Consider the following 14,869-nt stretch of genomic DNA (forward strand, 5'->3'; position numbering starts at 1 on the left):
AACTACCTGTACATTTTTAGAAGGCCAATGCCTTATCCATTTGGCTACTGTACATTTTTATGAAGAATGTATGTATGATTCTATATCCACATTCATTCTCTCTCTCTCTCTTTTTCTTCCTTCCTTCCTTCCTTCTTCCTTCCTTCCTTCCTTCCTTTCTTTCTTTTTTTCTTTTTTTTTTTTTTTTGAGGTAGTGTCACTCTAGCCCAGGCCGACCTGGAACTTGCTCTGTATTCCCAGGCTGGCCCTGAACTCACATCAATCCTTCTACCTCTGCCTCTCAAATACTGGGATTAAAGGCGTGTGCCAACATGCCCGGCTCAGTATCCATTATTGTCATTAGCATTTGGTCATGTCATTATTTTATTTTAGTCGTTCTGACAGAGGTACAGTGATATCTTATTGTGGTTTTCATTTGCATTTCTCTAATGGCTAATGATGGTGAACATCATTTCACGTTCTTATCTCCCTTAAGTCAAAAACCTCTCCCTAACTTTTGCCTGTTTCTTTTTTCTTTCTTTCTTTTTCTTTTTTTTCTTTTTTTTTTCAAGGTAGAGTCTCACTTTAGTCCAGGCTGACCTGGAATTAACTGTGTATAGTCTCAGGTGGCCTCAAAGTCTCGGCAATCCTTCTACCTCTGCTGGGATTAAAGGCATATGCCACCACACCCAGCTTTTTGCCTGTTTTCTAAGTGGATTGTTTATTCTTAAGTTTTTTCTATGAATTACTTTTTTTAAAAAAAGTCATAAATTTAGAAGAGAAATGTATTTGTTACTTTTCTCATCACTATAAGATACATGAAAGAAACATAAGGTAGGAAGGATATGCTTTGGCTCCTGATTTAAGGGCCTATAGTCCAGCATGTTGGGGAAAGCTAGATAGCAGGAGCTCACTGACATCTGGGCAGTTCAGGAATCAGGGCTAGTCTATTGACTTCAAGGCCTGATTCCTGGTAACCGACTTTGTTCAGCAAGGTGCTACCTCCTAAAAAAGTGTCACCAGCTGGGGCCAATGTTCAAACACATGAGCCTCTGGAAGACATTTCACACTACAACCATTCCAAAAATACTGTGGTACTAAGTTATAATCAAATCCTTCAACCATAATATAAAAAAACAATAAACATGATACAGATTATGATAAATGAAAAGGGATGTCTTAAAATTGATTTAAAATGTCAGCCTGGGGCTAGAGGGATGGCTCAGTGGTTAAGATGCTTACCTGCAAAGCCAAAGGACCTATGCTTAAGTATGATTCCCCAGGACCCATGTAAGCCAGATGCACAAGGCAGTGCATGCAGCTGAAGTTTGTTTGCAACGGTTGAAGGCCCTAGCATGCCCTTTCTCTATCTGCCTCTCTTTGCTTCTTTCTCTCTCTCTATCAAATAAGTAAATAAAAATAAAGTATTTAAAATGTCAGTCTACCATCTATAAATCAATTGTCCTAATGAAGTCATATGTGGTATATTCTTACTATAAAAAAGAAAAATCATAACAGAATTAAGTACACTGAACATTTTTCTACCTATATTTAACAACTCAGAGCTTTTAAAAAATGACTACATATTTTGACGACACACAGTAACCACAGACATCTGTGCTCACACAGTGTGGCGCATCAATACGTGGACATAATGTGTAATGACCAGATCCAGGTAATTGGCATAGCTATCATCTCAAGACATATCATTTCTTTATGTTGGGAGCATTCAAAACACCACTTTAGTTCTTGAGTTCATTTAGCAACTGAAAGAGAAATCAATAGCAAAGATAATCTACAAGTAGATAGTAAGGCCAAGTAAAGCTGTTCATTTTTCATGACCAGATGGGATTTTTTTCAACAGAATGTTTTTATTCATTTCTCTTTCAAGTAACACATTTAATATAGTAAAAAGTGCTCAGTGACATAATCAAACAATTAGCATTATAAGAAAGTAAACTAAATTGAATCTTTGTTTATAAATTTAAATTTTTAAAATATTTTTATTCATTTATGAGTGAATAGTGAGCTTGGGTGCACCAGGGTTTTTTGCCACTGCAGACGAATTCCAGATGTATATACCACTTTGTGCATCTGGCTTTATGTGGATACTGGGGAATCAAACCCAAGCGAGAAGACTTTGTAAGCAAGTGCCTTTAACTCCTGAGACATCTCCCCAGCCCCTAAATTTAATTTTATATATTAGTATTTTATTAATAAATACAAAATCTATAAAATATAAAGAGCAAAATATTTTTAAAGTCCATGAAAACAACTGTCAATGACCAAGTTTGAAAAATAACATCCAAGCCGGGTGCAGTGGCACACATCCCAGCACTCAGGAGGCAGAAGTAGGAGGATTGCCGTGAGTTCCCAGCTACCCTAAGAATGAGCTAGAGTGAGACCCTGCCTCAAACAAACAAAAATAACAACAACAACAAAATAGGAACAACATCCAAATCTTCCCCAGCTCAAGACTCCTTTCATGACATCTTTCTGAACTCCTCCAGGTTACAATGACCTTTCTTTCCTCAGTGTTTACAGCATCTGTGGGCCTGTAACATTCATGAACCACTTAACCTAGGAGGCCCAAAAAGTTCATACACAAGAAGCAAGTGGCTATGTTTGAACACAAGGCTATCCTTTCATGTGAAAACACTGAGCTGAGAATGAGATGAAGACTTAAATCCCAAGTGGTCACTCACTACCTTAAGTTACTTTATATCTCTGGAGTTCCTTATTTGAAATATTAAGAGGATTAGGGGAAAAATCAATTCCAAAGCAATCAAACTACTCAGCGACATCGACTTTTACATTACTACTGTATGAATATATTCTGTCTTGACACTGACCCAAAGATATCCACCCCCAGCAAAATTCTCATTTCTTCACCTCCATACTTGCATAAGATGCAATTATGCAATTCTGTACAAAGTTTTTACAAGGAAGAAATGAGAGGGAGCTGGTTATTAAAATGAGAAAATTACTATGAAACATCCCAAAGCTGCTGCACAGAAATAATGCTGCCTTTTAAGCTTTTTCAAGAATGCTCATCAGAGTTCTCTTTCACTATAAATTCATTCTAACTTAACTTTGTCCTGCTATTAGTCCATTATTGCAATGGACTTCATCGCTCCAAAGGTAATTAAATACAGTAGCTGTAGTTAGGCATATAGTTTATCAATTATATTATTATAATTATATAAACCAAATTACAAAAGGTTGTCTGTACCTTGTACTTTTTCTGCTGCCCAGTACTTCCCTGCAGTTTCCAGAATCCAGGCTTCATTTCTGTCAGCTATCAGGAAACTGTTGTGATAGCTAAATTCCATCTTACTGTCCTCTGTACAATTTCCACCCTGGCCATATTTTTCTAATAAGTCAACAATGACATTGAGGGCTTTTTCAGCTGTATCAGCTCTTTCAAGGCCAAGCCTAAAATAGAAATATTAGGGCTCTCAGATTAAAATAAATTAAATTTATTTTTCTTAAACAATTTCATGCTCATGAAAACATTTACATTCAAAGTATAAATTCCTTCAAGTAAACAGGTAAAATGAAATCTTTTCCTTCTGAAGACAGCTTGAGATCATGAAAGTAAGATTTTGGAGTCAAATAAAGGATTGTAATCAAAATTTGTATGTCAATTGTTCAAATTCCATCTTGGTAATTTATCATAAAATTATTTATCTCTGAGACTCAGAAAACTCATTTGTAAAATGAAGATAATAATGCTAAGAATTACCCAACCATGTGTTAAAGTAGATTTGGTACTTCTAATAAATCATAATTTCCAACTTTTTCCCTTCATAATTAATGATAATTGAATCATGAAATTGCATGCTTGTACTCAACAATTTGTGATATGAAGTATCAAGCCCCCTCCCCCCCAAAAAACAGGAAAACAAAATAGATAAGAGTACACCAAAGTTACAATGTATACAAATGTGACAATAAGAAGGGATAACAGAAGTCACCTGACAAGGTCCATGCCAAGTAGTGCTTCCTCCTTACAAACCTCTTCTCTTCCCCAGACAGCTTCATTTCCAATGCAAACTCCATGCTCATTGGCTCCCATTTCTGCCCCCCACAACCAAGCTGGACGACTAAGGACAACAGCATATGTTTCAGGAACCTGTTCAATTTCTATATAAGTACACTGTAAAAGAAAAAGTTATACAATAAACACAAAACCAAAACTGAAAGCATGCTAAAATTCACAATGTAATACATTGTTCAGAGGGCCAGGCAGGGTGGCACATGCCTTTAATCCCAGTACTCAGGAGGCAGAGGTAGAAGGATTGCCATGAGTTTGAGGCCACCCTGAGACTACATAGTTAATTCCAGGTCAGCCTGGGCCAGAGTGAGATGCTACCTCAAAAAAAAAAAAAAAGAAAAGAAAAGAAAAGAAAAAGAAAAAAGAAAAAAACAGAAAAGGAAAGGATTTTTTAAGTAAAAAATTTAAAGGACACTTTAATTAATATGCACACTACAAGAGAGAGAATGTACACAAAACACAAAGTGATAGTGTTATCGTGGGGCCTAATAAGCTTTTTTGGATGAGCCATAAACTGCTATCTATAAGGCTGAGGTTATGGCTCAGTTGATAGCATGTTCATACAGCAGGCTGTAGGTATGTTACCCATATTATGTTATTTCTAGAGTTTGGAATAATTTTTCTTATTCTAAACCACTAGAATCCTTTATCTGTCAAACCCCATCCGAAACCTCTACTCTTAAGAGAATCATTCCTTAGTCCCTAAAATTAACTGTTCCTTTTCTGCTGCCATAGCATGCTGTTCTTACTTAAATTTAGCATTTAAAGTATCTTAATTTATGTGGGGTTAGTGGCACATACAGCCTATTCCTCATGTACTTGAAGCTCCTATAAGACAGCATTCAAGTCTCAAGAGCTGACTTTAAACCCCCACAATATTCTTACATACAAAAAGCAGTCAAATATTTGATCTAAGAATTAATAATTATCAACTTCTTCTAAATTGAAATAAAAGACCAAACGTCCATTTTTTATTTATATTACTTCTAAAAAAATTTAAACTCTTGAATTTTAACTTCTATAGTCTCATGACAATTGCTATCTACAGAGAGAATAACTTTATTATGTTCTTAAAGAAGCCTACTGCTAACAAAATGTGAATTTTCCTACCTTAAGATGGTCTTTCAAATTGTCATGAATTGCAGCTGGAAAGTAAACTACTTCTTGTACTTCATCAAAGAGTCGATCTGAATTTTTTCCAAAAATAATCCTATTACCAACTGTTGCTGGAGGTAATGCCACAAATGTGTCACAGGAATAGGGCTCCATTTCTTTAAAAGCTAAAAATCACAGAAGTTTCAAAATAAGATCATTTTGAAGTACAAAGAGCTTTCTTTATATCCAATGGATATAAATGTATATAACAAATGATATACATTAAAAGCTTAACATATATTTTAATACAAAAACAAGTAGGTACATGATTTAGCAACGAATCATGTTCTACAAAAAAACAATAAGAAAACTGTAATGGGAACTATTCTCTTTTAGTCTACATTTTTAGAATGCAGTCAAATGTATTCTATAAACTTTTCTGTCCTGGAGTTTCCTTCTTTCTAGTCCCACATTTGCAGATCTGTACACCAGCATACACTGTAAAGGCTATATTCTACTCTCTTTGTAGGATGGTTTTATATAGGAAGATACTACCCATTTTAAAACAGACTCACAGTAGTGAGTTATCTCAGTTGATTGTTCACAGTCAGTTACAGATAGAACTCCTTGTTCTATATTTTCCCCCCTTCTTCAGTACTGCACTCGACTAGTCTAACTTTTGGCTATCAAAAAAAGCAAAAAAACAGAATCACAATTGAATAAATGTCACATTAAAAAACACAACAAAGCCAGGTGTGGTGGTGCACACCTTTAATCCCAGCACTCAGGAGGCAGAGGAAGGAGGATCGCCAAGAGTTCGAGGCCACCCTGAGACTATCTAGTGAATTCCAGGTCAGCCTGGACTAGAGTGGAACCCTATACCACAAACAAAAACAATAACAATAATAGTAAGAAGGAGGAGGAGGAGGAGGAAGAGGAGGAAGAGGGGGAGGAGGAGGGGGAGGGGGAGGAGGAGGGGGAGGGGGAGGAGGAGGAGGAGGAGGAGGAGGACGACAGTGTAGTGACACATACCTGTAAGCCTAGCACTGGGGAGACTGAGGCAAGAGGATCAAGTTCAAGGGCAGTGTAGACTGTATAAAACAACATAGATTGTATAGTAAGAACCCATCTCAAAATAAAATATGAAGGAGGGAGGAAGACAGGAAGGAAACAAAGGGGAAGAGAGAGTGATGCAGGATTTGGGGGTTCAGGAGGGATCCTCCCCAGGACTCTAAACTCCAAATTTTGGGTCCTTATCCTATTTTTACAAAGAATTGATAAAGCAGACTTGAGAAGGGTAAGTTATGAAGTACTGAGTTGATTTAGGGAGAAATTATGAATTGTGAGGTTCATTTAGGGAAAATTGGTATCTAGGAAAAGGCTGGAGCAGTTACACACACATGTGGAAGACAGGACCTAGAAACCCATGGCAAAGATTTAGAAGTTGCCAGCAAACCTCACAGGCAACTTGAGGGATGGAAGGGTTTGGGGAGGGGAAGGGCAGTTGGGGGGCAGGAAACTAAACCCAAAATGACTTGATATCATAGAAACCTTTCTCCTTGAAGGTTGACTAGAAGATTCAACCTTCAACAGAAGTATGGTGAGAGTGCCTGGAAAGAAGGTCCTTGGAGAGGGTGGGATGAAGCCTAACCTTAAAACATTTGGCTCGGGCCCAGTACTAGATATCAATTGCTACCCATATTGAGCTGTTAATTGGAGAGACCTATGAGGTTCCCAAAACAAGACAGGCTTCTGTCAAAGCACTTGATTACCTGCATGAGGTAAAAGGTAAGACTCTATTGCTGAAAATACAGTATGCTGCCAACACAGAACACCAAGAGACCTGGCTGGAATCTGGAAGAGAGCCAGTCCCCAGAGTTAGCCTGTCTAGTGCTGGAAAACACTACATGAGCTACTGGAGGAAAGCAGCCAACAACTGTGTGAGGAAGCACAGGTCTAAACCACTCAGAAACAACCAGCCTGTCAAGATGTGCATACCAGTGCAATGGTGGCACACTGCTTTGGTGGGTAACCAGTGGCCTTCTGATTGGCTAAGAGATCCACTCAGTATAAAGGAACCCATATCTGGAACTGGGAACTAGGTCAGAATCTTATGGAGACAAAGATTATGGTCTCCAATGACAAGCTCCCTTAGGCTAAAAGAGGGGCTACACTCATCAAAATCTCCCTAAATTAGCAATGCTTATCCCATCTAGACTCTACTGACTTCATTCGCCATTGCAGAATGTTTTTCTTTTTCAGAAGGTAGCGAGAACGGAGTTGATAAGTCACCCCTCACACTTCAGCCAAGGTCTAGGTGAAACCACAGAGGAATTGGGGAGAGGAGCAAGAGTGATGCTTCCATGGCGAGCCTGACAATCAGCAAGCAACAGGATGAAGGAGACAGATGCTGAGGATACTCAACACATACCAAAGCAGAGATCCAGAGGCTACTGACAGCTTATCACTGAAGTAGATTTTTTGTTTTTGTTTTTTGACGTAGGGTCTCACTCTAGCCCAGGCTGACCTGGAATACACTATATAGTCTCAGGCTGGCTCAAATTCACAATCCTCCTACTTCTCTGCCTCCTGAGTGCTGGGATTAAAGGCGTGCACCACCATACCTGGCTAAAAGTATGTTCTTAATAAAAAAAAAAATTAAAAAAAAAAACAGATTTAGAAGAAACTCATATCTACATGGGAACAAAGCATAAAAGCATCAGCCCTGTACCTCCACACTGATGAAAGTTAAGAGATTCAGTAGTTAGTGATAGACTCAGGAAAGAACAGAAGGAAAGCACCAAAACAGACTGGGAAATTCAGACATTGGAAAAACGAGTAGTAAAAAAAAGTCAAGAGAATTATTAAACATGTGGTAGACCCGTTTAGAGGAATTACACACGTGGTAGGCCCAGAGTTTAGAAGAAAATCGTAACAATGTGCAAAGGGTACCTGGAATGAGAATACATGTGTGGAACAAACCGACGAGGACCCAGACAGCTAATGAGAGCCCACACTTAGCAGGCTGGAAGAAGGGAAAGACCTTACTATTTAGATGAAAGCAACACAGACCAGTCCTGTGGCCCAGATGGAAGAGAGGCCATATGGAGCCTTCCCCTTCAAATAAAAGACCAGAGAGGATTAAGAAATAGTGGAATGGGCCGGAGAGATGGCTTAGCGGTTAAGGCGCTTGCCTGCAAAGCCAAAGGACCCAGGTTTGACTCCTCAGTACTCATGTAAAGCCAAATGCACAAAGTGGCACATACGACTGGAGTTCATTTAAAGTGGCTAGAGGCCCTTACACGCTTATGCTATAGCTGCGCCCCCCTTTCAAATAAATAAATGAAATAGTGAAGGACTCGGAGATCAAAGAAAAGGCGTACATGTAATTAAGAAGCCACCCCAAAGAAAGACCCAGGTAGAAGGCAAGCAGGGAAATAACCCAGGCTGCGAGAAGTGCTCTCTCCCTCCCAGCAAAGCTTTACACGCGTATTGGTGGAGATGTGCTCACAGGGAGGAGAGAGTCCAGCGGGCGATAAATTCTTTATAGCTAATTGGGATGGGGTTTGTGGTCATGCTCAGGAGTGTAAGGGAGAGACCTGATTGGTTCTTAGATCCAGGGGGCTGATCCAAAGACTCACCCACCTGGGTAGTGTGTTAGATTGGGAAAGCAGTAGGGGGCGCTGCAATCAGTGTTGATGGAACCGGATCAGACCGTGTTTCAGTTCTGCCAAGGAAGGCAGGGTGACATCTTTTGGTTCTCTCTTTGGGCTACTGCCTCTGACTGACTGCCTGAAAGAAGCTAGCTTTCTCCTTGTCTCCTTTAAGAGAAGAGGAGGGAAGGGGAAGGGAGAAAAGGAATCCAGAAACAACTTCAACTTGAAACTCCTAAAGGTTTCTCTTCTCAATGATAGAGATTGTAACCATTGTTTTACTTCTTTTGTGTATTTCGCTTAGGTCTTGGATCTCTTTCTTTTTGCTGTGTTCCAAGTTAGTTATGCCACTACATAACCTTGACAGGCTACTTAATCCCTCTCTCTATTCTCTTAGGCACATTTTAAAAAAATGGGGGAACACACTAATATTGCTGTTGTGAGAATTCAGTATGACATGTTAAGCGAGAGGGTGCCTGGTGCAGCATACATGTAAATCCCAGTGTGGTGGTTTGGTTCACGTGTCCTCCGTACACTTAGGTGTTCTGAATGTCAGGTTCCCAGCTGATGGACATTTAGGAACTAACGCCTCCTGGAGGCAGTGTATCGTTGGGGTGAGCTTTTAGCTACTGTCCCCTTGCCAGTGCCTGGCACACTCTCCTGGTCCTGTTACCCACCTGACGTTGGCTAGGGGGGGTGATATCCACCCTCTGCTCATGCCATCATTTCCCCTTGCCATTACAGAGTTTCCTTTCTAGTCTGTAAGCCAAAATATTCCCCCCCCCCCCGCAAGCTGCTCTTGGTAGGGTGATTTCTGCCAGCAATGCGAACCTGACTGCAATCCCCCAGCATTTGGGAGTTGAGGCAGAACTATCACAAGGAGGACGTCAAGGCTAGCCTGCGCTATCTAGAGAGTCCCTGTCTCAAAAATCAATTAATTGATTCAATTTAATTAAAAAAAAAAAACCAGAGATGTCAAGCGTCTGACATAGAACAAAGTAGAACCCTGCGGCCCGAGAAAACGGAACGGCAGAGTCCCGGGCCGGATCCCGACCTTCCACGCGAGCGCTTTCACACACGCTTTTTAGGGGCGAGGGTTCCGCCACCGCAGTCCGCGTGCCAGAAAGTCACGCACTTGGATTCCGAGAGCCTCCCGTGGGCGGCGAACCACCGCCCCCAACCCAGGACGGCCCCCTCACCTGCCCGGGCGCCTGCGCGGCCAGCCGCCGGAAGTCGCTACCTTTGACCTCGGAAGTGCCCTCGGACGCCGGCTCCGTCGCAGTTCCGGCTTAGGCGTCCGCAGTTTTGTTGTTGTTGTTGTTGTTGACGTAGTTTCCCAACCCTGCGGCTCGCTCTCCCAGTTCGGACTCCAAAATGGGGAAGTCTTTCGCCAATTTCATGTGCAAGAAGGACTTCCATCCCGCTTCTAAGTCCAACATCAAGAAGGTGAGTCGAAGCGGGTGCGGAGAGGAACGTAGCCCGCTTCGGCTGCCGGGGATGGGAGTAATGGTGGCGGGGAGGTGTGGGGTCCGTTGCCTCCTGTCTAGGCCCGGATCCCGGGGTGGTGGGGTCCCGGGGAGGGGGGTTGCGGAAGAGGGAGACTCGCTCCGTTTTCCCTCGCCGAGCACCTCGCCGGACCTGTTGACTCGGTCAGCCAGAGTGCAGATCTATACAATGGTGATGGATGTTCAAAAAATCCTGCCTTAGTACTACTCCCCGATGACTCCTGTTTTGTCCTTCCGAATCTCGAATTTCCCCCGTGTAAAGAAGACGCCCCATTTCAGAGATCTGACCGGAGAAATTCACCCCTTGTTTTACTCTTCGTCCCTCCTGATAGTGGAGTGTTGAGGACTTCGTTAATGTTCAGTGTTTTAAAGCCGTGTAGGTCAGCCAGGTGCACTATACAGAAGGACCGTGGCTAGAAGTGTAGCGGAAAGAAACAGAATGGTGATGTAAAAAGTGCCTGAGCTTTGCAGTCAGACCTAGATTCTCTTTATTCCTGCACAGTCACTTGAGCCCCTAGGCTTTCACAAAAAAAATTTACTGCTGCTGAACCTGAGTCTCCTATTCTAGAGATGATCAGTGTCAATTGCCTTAACTTTAAAACTGCTAGGACGGTTAAATGAAAGGATGTAGAAAAACAATAGAAGCACAAAGTGGGTGCTTAACACTAGGCACTACAAAGAAGTGATCGAAGGCTAATTGCTGGCTCCCACATACTTATGGAAATAAACTAAGCTTCGGTTGTTTTTAAACCAGCTGTGAATCCTGTACTGTGTATGTAAAAAATATATATATATGTTTTATATGTGTTGTTGTTTAAGACAGGGTCTCATTTTTCCCAGGCTGGCCTTAAACTCCGTATCTAGTCAAAGATGGTCTTGAACTTCTGATCCTCCTGCCTCTGCCTCCCAAGTGCTGGTATGATAAGTATGTACCACCTCACCTGGCATCTTTTGTTTTTCTCTACAGCAGCTTTTCATTTCCTTTCCCTTTTTTCTCCTTCTGCTCTTACAACTCTCCTACCTTAGGTTGTTAATGACACCATGTAGCATTCATGACCATGTTTAACCCCACTGGTCATGTGCTCTACCAAGCAGTTACCTAGTTTAGACTCATTCCATGTAGAGAGATGGTGGTCTGTGCTCTGAAATAACAGGACTGAGTAAAAGAAACTGTTGTACCAGACATATTCAGAGCACATCTCAAGTTTTACACTGTTTTTGTTTTTTCAAGGTAGGGTCTCACTCTGGCCCAGGCTGACCTAGAATAGACTCTGTAGTCTCGGGGTGGCCTCGAACTCACGGCGATCCTCCTACCTCTGCCTCCCGAGTGCTGGGATTAAAGGCATATGCCACCACGCCTGACTTAAGTTTTACACTTTTGTCTGAAAGCCATTTCAAATAGTTGAATTAAGAAGTCATGTGACTCAGGAGGCAGCAGTAAGAGGATCTCTGTGAGTTCGAGGCCACCCTGAGAATATAGAGTGAATTCCAGGTCAGCCTGGGCTAGAATGAGACCCTACCTCAAAAAACAACAACAACAAAAAGGTTACATGAAGCAGGGCTCGGAAGATGTCTCAACATTAGGCACTGGCTTGAAAAGCCTACTGGCCTAGGTCAGTTCACAAGCCACCCACATAAGCATAACTCAAAAAGTGGTTGGTGTTCATTGTAGTGGCAAGAGGCCTTGCCCCTCTCACATGCATGACACGTGCAAATAAGTAAAATTGTAAAAGAAGTTACATTAAGGTTCAAATAAATTTTTTCAGGTGTTGCCCAATTATTATATTGTAAACAATAAACAGTATTTGGATAGTTTGTTTTTGCTTTTTTTTTGAGGGGGGTGCTAGGGTTTCACTGAAGCTCAGGCTGGTTTAAAACTCATTATGCCAGACGTGGTGGCGCATGCCTTTAATCCCAGCACTCGGGAGGCAGAGATAGAAGGATCGCCATGAGCTCGAGGCTACCCTAGAGACTACATAGTGAATTCCAGGTCAGTCTGAGCTAGAGCGAGACCCTTCCTCCAAATACCGAATAAACAATAACAACAGGGCCGGAGAGATGGCTTAGCGGTTAAGCTGAAGCCTGTGAAGCCTAAGGACCCAGGTTCTGGAGTTTGTTTGCAGTGGCTGGAGGCCCTGGTGTGCCCATTCTCTGTCTGTCTCTCTCCCCCACCCCCCTGCCTTTTCTGTCTGTCTGTAGCTCTCACATAAATAAATAAAAATAAACAAAAAAATAACAGCAAAAAAAAAAACTCATTGTGTAGTCCAAGCTGGCCTTGAACTCACATTAGTCATATGTTGGTCTTCTGAGTGCTGGGATTACAGATGTAAGCCACCACATCTGGCTAAACAATATTTTGTTTTATTATAGAAGAAAAGCATACTGACTATTTCATTTGAATTTAACTGATTTACATTTTTTCTTTCACTAATTTAGGTATGGATGGCAGAACAGAAAATATCATATGATAAAAAGAAACAAGAAGAATTAATGCAACAATACCTTAAGGAACAAGAATCATATGATAACAGGTAAGAAATAGCACCATGCAGGGCTGGCAATTCGTTAGGTAAAGTACTAGCCTCACAAGCATGAGGACCTGAGCTCGGATGCACAGCACCCGTGTAAAAATAGGTGTGGTGGTATGCACCTTATCCCAGTGCTAGGGAGGTAAAGTCAGCAGGCTCCCTAGGGCTCACTGATGAGCTGAACATTCAGCAAGAGACCCTGACTCAAAAAATAAGGGAGAGAGGGCTGAAGAGATGGCTCATTGGTTGTTTGCAAAGCCTGACGGCCCAGGTTCAGTTCCCCAGTATCCATGTTAAGCTAAGTGCACAAAGTGATACACTGTCTGGAGTTGGTTTGCAGCGGCAGGAGGCTCAGGCGTGCCCATACTCATACTCTGTCTCATTCTCTTTCATTCTTTCATTCTCCCTCAATTTTGTTTGTTTGTTTGTTTTTTGTTTTTTTGAGGTAGGGTCTTACTGTAGCCTAGGGTGACTTGGAATTCACTATGGGAATTCACTATGTAGTCTCAGGGTGGCCTTAAACTCAATGGCAATCCTACCTCTGCCTCCCAAGTGCTAGTAGATTAAAGTGTGCCACCACACCCACCCGTTTTGTTTTGTTTTGTTTTGTTTTGTAATTAAATAAATCTTGAAAAATAGAGAGACTGAGGAAAACACATGACATTATTGACCTCTGACTTCTACACACATGAGCTTGCATGTTTGCACACATATGCACCCACACATACACACAGAGACATGTATACACACACATGAAATAGTACACTTGCTAGTATATTTTAAATAATTGTGTCAGAAAACTTGCTTTTTCTTAAGTCATTCTTTAGTCTCATAGTTACTGATGGCCTCTTCTACCTTCACCCATTCACATAAAATGTAGCTTCATGTAATACATTTACAGACTGTGAGCAAGTCTCAGTGAGGCATCCCTTTCAGAAATAGCATTACATTAAATTTTTTTTTTTTTTGGTTTATTTTTATTTATTTAAGTGCAATAGACAGAGAGAGAATGGGCACACTGGGCCTTCCAGCCAGTGTAAACAAACTCCAGATGTGTGTGCCCTCTTGTGCATCTGGCTAACGTGGGGTCTGGGGAATCAAGCCTCAAACCCGGGTCCTTATGCTTCACAGGCAGGCACTTAACTGTTAAGCCATTTCTCCAGCCCAGAAATACCATTACATTTTAACTACTGAGAACTCTTAGAGAAAGTTCTCTCTCTAATATGCTAAAGTGAAAAGTTATTTAAAACTTAAAAAAAAAGAAATACAACAATGAAAAGATGCATAGAAGACTTAAGAAGAAAAGTAAAGTGCCCCTTTCAGCCTGTATGTCGTGGCTAAAGCTTTTTTCTTCCAGCATGGTACCTGCCCTTTAGTTGTTTTCATTTTGTTTGTGTTTGGTTAGTAAATCAACTAATTAGTGGTATTTTAGTTATGTAGACTGTACTGTGACTCAGAACATTTACATCTGAAGCTCTAGTTCAAGTCTGTTTTCAGTTCCTTTGAATCTAAGCTTAGGAACAGAATTGCTAGATTGTAAGGTAATTCCATGGTTCGCTTATTAAGGAATTACTAAACTTTTTATAATGACTACATTATCTTATATTTCCCACTAGTCATTCAGAAGGGTTTCAGTTTCTCTACATGCTTGTTTTACGTGTGTGTGTGTGTGTGTGTGTGTGTGTGTTTTTCGAGGTAGGGTCTCACTCTAGCCCAGGCTGACCTGGAATTCACTATGCAATCTCCAGATGACCTCGAACTCATGGCGATCCTCCTACCTCTGCCTCCCGAGTGCTGGGATTAAAGGCGTGCACCATCATGCCCGGCAGCACATACTCCTTTTAATCGCTGAATAATATTTCATAGTATAGATGTATATATCTTGGTGTCATTTTGTTTGTCTTTAATTTTTTAAATATTTTTTCTTGTATTTTTATTTATCCATTTGCAAGCAGATATAGACAGACAGGCAGAGACAGAATGAATGTGCCAGGGCCTCTAGCCAACATAGATAAACTCCAGATGCATGTGCCACCTTGTGCATCTGGCTTT

At 41.2% G+C, this 14,869-nt stretch overlaps 2 protein-coding genes across 4 annotated transcripts in view; one reads left to right on the forward strand and one right to left on the reverse strand.

Annotated features, from left to right (window-relative positions):
- Nucleotides 1-10,039, reverse strand: part of Scrn3 (secernin 3) — a 30,350-nt gene extending 20,311 nt beyond the window's left edge. For both annotated transcript variants that reach the window (XM_045147906.1, XM_004660330.3), the window contains exons 1-4: nt 9,984-10,039; nt 5,147-5,316; nt 3,957-4,138; nt 3,212-3,414 (exon numbers count right to left, since the gene is read on the reverse strand). In XM_045147906.1, coding sequence (XP_045003841.1) covers nt 3,212-3,414; nt 3,957-4,138; nt 5,147-5,305 — 544 coding nt within the window. In that variant the 5' untranslated portion in view covers nt 5,306-5,316; nt 9,984-10,039. The remainder of the gene's footprint in view (nt 1-3,211; nt 3,415-3,956; nt 4,139-5,146; nt 5,317-9,983) is intronic.
- Nucleotides 10,040-10,051: 12 nt separating this feature from the next.
- Cir1 (corepressor interacting with RBPJ, CIR1) overlaps nt 10,052-14,869 on the forward strand; it is a 35,498-nt gene continuing 30,680 nt past the window's right edge. For both annotated transcript variants that reach the window (XM_045147907.1, XM_012949171.2), the window contains exons 1-2: nt 10,052-10,230; nt 12,726-12,820. In XM_045147907.1, coding sequence (XP_045003842.1) covers nt 10,159-10,230; nt 12,726-12,820 — 167 coding nt within the window. In that variant the 5' untranslated portion in view covers nt 10,052-10,158. The remainder of the gene's footprint in view (nt 10,231-12,725; nt 12,821-14,869) is intronic.

This window comes from Jaculus jaculus, chromosome 4, assembly GCF_020740685.1.
Source record: "Jaculus jaculus isolate mJacJac1 chromosome 4, mJacJac1.mat.Y.cur, whole genome shotgun sequence".
In the NCBI taxonomy this organism is placed as follows: domain Eukaryota; kingdom Metazoa; phylum Chordata; class Mammalia; order Rodentia; family Dipodidae; genus Jaculus; species Jaculus jaculus.